This window comes from Microcaecilia unicolor, chromosome 1, assembly GCF_901765095.1.
Source record: "Microcaecilia unicolor chromosome 1, aMicUni1.1, whole genome shotgun sequence".
NCBI lineage: Eukaryota > Metazoa > Chordata > Amphibia > Gymnophiona > Siphonopidae > Microcaecilia > Microcaecilia unicolor.
Window position 1 is genome coordinate 287,020,704 of NC_044031.1, and position 6,000 is coordinate 287,026,703.

General features: G+C 42.4%; 1 protein-coding gene across 1 annotated transcript in view; it reads left to right on the forward strand.

Annotated features, from left to right (window-relative positions):
• The window catches only part of FBXL7 (F-box and leucine rich repeat protein 7), a 498,006-nt gene extending 493,627 nt beyond the window's left edge, over positions 1-4,379 (forward strand). Inside the window, exon 4 of the mRNA XM_030207251.1 lies at positions 2,909-4,379. Within this exon, the coding sequence (XP_030063111.1) occupies positions 2,909-3,645 (737 nt within the window). The 3' untranslated portion in view covers positions 3,646-4,379. The remainder of the gene's footprint in view (positions 1-2,908) is intronic.
• Positions 4,380-6,000: the final 1,621 nt, after the last annotated feature.

Sequence of the window (6,000 nt, forward strand, 5' to 3'; positions counted from 1 at the left end):
GCCATTTGCATGTGTAAATGTTTAGAACATACACACATAAATGCCAAAAATACACCTAAGTGCTGTTCTATAAATACACACATATCTTACATCGGGGCCCTTTTACTAAGCTGCGTAGACGCCTATGCGCGCCCAGCGCGCGTCAATTTGGAGTTACTGCCTGGCTACCACATGGCCCCTGCGGTAATTTCATTTTTGATGCGTGTCCGCTACCCGTGCCAGAAAATAATTTTTATTTTCTGGCGCATAGCAGAAACTGGGCTATAATCGTCATTCTATGCACGTAGATGATTACCACATGGTTAACGTGTGAGATCTTACCACTAAGTCAATGGCTGGTGGTAAGGTCTTAGACCCAAAATGGGCGCGTGCCAATTTTTATCTTGCCGCATGTCCATTTTCGGCAAAAATAAAAAAGGCCTTTTTTACAGGTGCGCTGAAAAATGGATCTGCGTGCGCCCAAAACATGCACCTACACTAGAGCAGCCCATTTTTCGGCGCACCTTAGTAAAAGGATCCCATAGTGCATAGTTTACAGATAGGTGTATGCATAGGAGTCTGGGTAGAGCATGGCGGGACTCACATATGTAACGTATAGAATTCTATATAAGTGTTTGTAGCATGTAGACGTGATCACTTATGCCAGTTTTGTGGCTGCTTTAAGTGCTTATATGTAACAGCATACATGCACATATATACCTGGTTACGCTAGTATTCTGTAAAGGAAAGTAGGCACCATACCCACTGGAAAAGAGACGAGAGAGAGAAGCAACATTCTACCTAGCCCTGTCAGAGCTTCAAGGTATTTCCTATGAGAACATTCCCAAATTTGCCTTCCTCCTGAAAGCACTCCTCAAATTTGAAACTAAAATGGTCTAATGCAGTTCAAGTGACCTAGCTCCATGCCAAGTTTGGTTCAGTAGATCCAGGTATTCAAAAGTCATAAGAAGAGAGGGCGGGACATTTGCAAAGACAGATAGCAAAACCACACGCAAACATCAGTTTGATCTGACCATGTATAATCCACAAGCGAATGAAAATTAATTAAAGGTGCCATATGAAAGATAAATAACATTGGGAAGGGTTGCCGCAGCACCAAATGAAAAGAAATTCCCCAGGCTTTTTTTAAAATTATTATATTTATTTATTTAGGGACTCTTTTACAAAGCAGTGCTACCGATTCTCGGTGCAGAAAATGAGAGGAAGCCCATTCAGTTCCTATGGGCTTCCTCTCCTTTGCCATGCAGGAATCATTAGTGCAGCTTTGTAAAAGAAGCCCTTAATTCACAATATAATACAATGATCAAAACAGTAGAAAGAATACCAAACATCAAAAAAAAACCAAACAGAGTCCACCATCTCCCCCTTCAAACCAACCTGATTTCATGCCAAGTATGTGTATCTTTAAACTTGAGTACAGTTAAGGCTGAAGTTAATGATGGTTCCAGACCCCACTCACTCACTCAGTAGTTCAATGTCCAGCTTCTAGCTCTGTGTGGCATTTCATTCCTGATAAGTTCCCACATTTTCTGGTATGTCTCCACCTGTCTGGATACTGCCTGCCAACTCATAGCTTTGCCATAAGTTCATATAATAAGTTCCTTCAAATCTCATTGAGTGAGATTTAGAGGATCCTGTTTCTAATCAAGCAAAAGATACTTCCAAGCCAAAATAATCATATAATAAAGAAGCACTCACTCACTCTTATTTGTGGCTTGGCTTAATGTTGCCAATTCAGCAAACAAAAGGGTTTTTGAAGACAATGGTACTTGTAAATGTAAAACTGGGGTCAACGTATGAAGCTATACCTTCCCAAAAGGATTGAGTCTTACTGCAAGACCAAAGTACTTTGCCTAAATGAGACCCCTCCATTCCTCATTTAAGATAAGCACTTGATTCTGCAATACCCATCCTTTTTTGCCTGGAGTGGGGATATAAACATGCGAAAAACAAATTTTAATTTTGACTGATTCAGGGGTCCTTTTACTAAGGGTGCGCTGAAAAATGGCCTGCGGTAGTGTAGACGTGTGTTTTGGGTGCACGCGAAATTATTTGTCAGCGCACCTACAAAAAATGCCTTTTTTTTATTTTTGACGAAAATGGACGTGCGGCAAAATGAAAATTGCTATGTGTCCATTTTGGGTCAGAGACCTTACCGCCAGCCATTGACCTAGCAGTAAAGTCTCACGCGGTAACTGGGCGGTAATAACCTACGTGTGTCAAATGCCACTTGGCGCGCATCCGAAAATAAATAATTTTTCCAGATGCACATATCGAACGCGTGCCAAAAATGAAATTACCGCAAGAGCCACACAGTAGCCGGGCAGTAACTCCATTTTGTTGCTCGTAGGCTTAGTAAAAGGGCCCCTCAATTTGGGTAAGTCCATTATCAAAATGTTATACTAGGATGAACTTCTCTGAACTTTCTCCCCTCCCAATTTCTTCCATTGTGTCACTAGAACTTTCCCAAAGGGGTGCTAATGGGAGGGAGTGAATATAATGAGCCCCCTGCATGTAAGCAAATTTATCATTATCCGGTAAATTACACCGTTCCTTCAGGAAGGCAAAGGGGTGAATATTCCCCCAGGCTCTTTTTACTTTTCCCCATCTGTACTCATTTAAGGTGTGGGAGTGTGTATTCGCTTTTAATTAGATTTTGATTGATTTGATCATTTTGATAAATCTAGAAACAATTTACACAACATCCTGTGCATTTGCAGAGGCAGTTTCCTTTCAGTAATTAGCATTGTTGCAGAGAACATGTTGCACACAGATTAGGAGCTGGGCGGGGTGTCTTGCCCTCTCTTCTAAACCAATGTGAGAATTTCTTGATGTGCTCATTTATTTAAAGAAAGCATATATCTCTCTTTACTGCAGTCCCTTATCTGTGTGTTTTTCTCTTATTTAGGTTGTTCGAAAGTGACCTGCATTAGTCTAACCCGGGAAGCATCTATCAAGCTGTCCCCCATGCACGGAAAACAGATCTCCATCCGTTACTTGGACATGACAGATTGCTTTGTCCTGGAGGATGAAGGACTGCACACCATTGCGGCCCACTGCACTCAGTTAACCCACCTGTACTTGCGCCGGTGCGTTCGCATCACGGACGAGGGCCTCCGCTATATTATGATTTACTGCACGTCCATCAAAGAACTGAGCGTCAGCGACTGCCGCTTTGTCAGCGACTTTGGCATGCGGGAAATTGCCAAACTAGAGTCCCGCCTGCGCTATCTCAGCATTGCCCACTGTGGCCGAATAACAGATGTCGGCATCCGTTATATCGCCAAGTACTGCAGCAAGCTCCGCTACCTCAATGCGCGGGGCTGCGAAGGCATAACAGACCATGGCGTGGAGTACCTTGCCAAAAATTGCACAAAACTCAAGTCACTAGATATTGGAAAATGCCCCCTGGTCTCTGACAGTGGCCTAGAAGTGTTGGCCCTGAACTGCTTTAATCTGAAGCGCCTGAGTCTGAAGTCTTGTGAGAGCATTACAGGCCAGGGCCTGCAGATTGTGGCAGCCAACTGCTTTGACTTGCAAATGCTGAATGTGCAAGACTGTGACATCTCTGTGGAAGCGTTGCGCTTTGTCAAGCGTCACTGCAAGCGTTGTATCATTGAGCACACCAACCCTGCTTTTTTCTAAAAAGGAACTCCTGTACATATTAAAGAAAATACGTACCCTTCCTCCAATATACAGTAACTCCTTTCTCTATCAGACTGCTTCATCAGTATTCTCTTTGTATGACTCGGTTAGACAAAAGATCATTTTTAAAATCATTCATTCGGGCCTTAGGGTTAAAGGGCCCTTCCACTGAAGCAACAATCGTATGAATTTATAGTATGTGTGTATACAGTATATTATCTGGCTTACCTGAAACCATGAAAACTATTTTTACAAGCTAACCCTGGCACTGTGAGAGGTTTTGTAGGTGGTGTTCAAATATTCATCATTTTTTTTCACATTTTACACAATTTTTTGTACATTTTAAAGCAACTGTTTTTCATTCTATATGCATATTTTCAAAGTAAAACAATTACTTTAACCCATAAAGTCAAAGCTAAATTCTTTTGCCTCAGTTTGCATTGGATACATTTGTAAGAGTTTTACAAGTAGTAAGATTGATTGTGTTGTCTGGCATTAGTCGTTTTGAATTCTGTTTACTGTCACTGGCCAACTTGCAAATGGGCGTAAATGATCTTTCTGTGATACAGTACCTCCTAGTGGAGATGCTGAACATTTGAGCAGACCTTAAGGCAGCGTTTTTGAATCAGTGTGCCGTGGCTGGTCCACAGGTGTGCCGCGGGAGTTGAGGGTCATTTATTAGTGGGGCCAGCGTAATTTGTGCTGGAACGAGTGTACCTTTTCAAAGTTTTCTTGTCTCTAGCGGTTGGTACCAGCAAGCAGGGATTCATACAACCTGCTCATGCCAACCCCAGAGCTTTCTTTCTGATGTAATTTCCTGCTTCCACATGGGTAGGAAGCAGAAAGTTACGTCAGAGAGAAAGCTCTGGAGTTGGCATGAATAGGCTGTATGAATCGCTGTTCACTGGTACCAACCGCTAGAGACAAGCAAACTTTTAAAAGATACATGGGTTGGGGGGTGTCAAGAGACAAGGGAAGAAGCCTGGTTGCTGGCTGGAGAGGGAACAGGAGGGAGAGATTCAGGACTATTTTTGTATGTGTGGGGGGAAGAAGAGAAGGTAAATGCTGGACTGGACCATGTGTGGGAGTGCAGGTGGGGGGTGAAGTAGGTAAAACGTTGGGCCATTTTGTGGGGGTGTGCCTTGACAATTTTAGCACCATGTAAGTGTGCCGTGAGATGAAAACGGTTGTAAATCTCTGCCTTAAGGGGTGAATTCAATATATGGCACTGAAAAAAGCGCTATTTTACAAGCCACGCCTAAAGTTAGGCGCAGTTTATAGAATAGCGCTTACGTCTGGGAATTGTGCCTAACTTTAGGAGCGTCCATTTGCTCCAACTGAAATGTATTTCCTCCTTATTTTATAAGTACATGCATTAATTTTAGGAACGCCCCTGTTTCGCCCCGTGACCGTCCCATTTCCTTGTTCCCTTTTCTAACTCACGCTTTAAATTTAGGCGCATATATTCCAATTTAATCTAATTAGTGCCAATAATTTCCTGTTAAAAAGCCAATTATCGGTGCTAATTAGCTTGTTATTCAATTAAACTGTGCACGCAAATTGAGCACATACCCAAATTTGTGCCCATGGTCCCTGTTTACAAAGCCGCGCTAGCAGCTGGCAGTGCAGTACTGCCGACAAAGCCTATTCATTTTGAATGGGCTGTGTCGGCAGTGCCTCATGGCTTTTTAAACAGGGGGGATCATTTTTAGCAGCTTTTATAAAATTAGGGGGAAAATGTGCAGTAGAGATACATAAATGACTAATGCTATGTACTATAAATATGTTAAAGAAGTGCTTGAGGTGGGTATTATACAGTTTGACTTGTGGCCTTATCATTATGCTCACCGTGATGTACTGTATATTCTGATAAAACAGCAAGGCAGACGGTTTGCAATATCAAATGGAAAATAAAGAAGAGCAGACTGATCCTATATGACAGTAGACTTTATTCACTACACATGCTCTTGGGTATTTATACATGCATGCCCAATGCATTTTGAGGTATTTTCCTCTCTTCCACACACTAACCGTGAGTTAACTATTTTTAAAAAATATTTTCGAGGGGGCATGTCATGGGCAGAGAATGGGTGTGGAAGTGTTATCCAGTTAGTGCATTCGGTTAGCACATGCTAACAGGTTAACGCAGAGTTAAAGCGGAAGCATCTCCTAAATATGAGGCAGTAAGTGCTCCAGCCTTTTCCAGGTACCACACGCTAATGTGAACTTTAGTGGACAACCTGAAAACCAATAAATAGAAAATACCCTAAAAAAGTACTACGTTACATCTGCGCTTAGCACGTGGGAAAGTCCCACGCTAGCACATACCAAGCCCAGATTTCAGCACACTTTAGT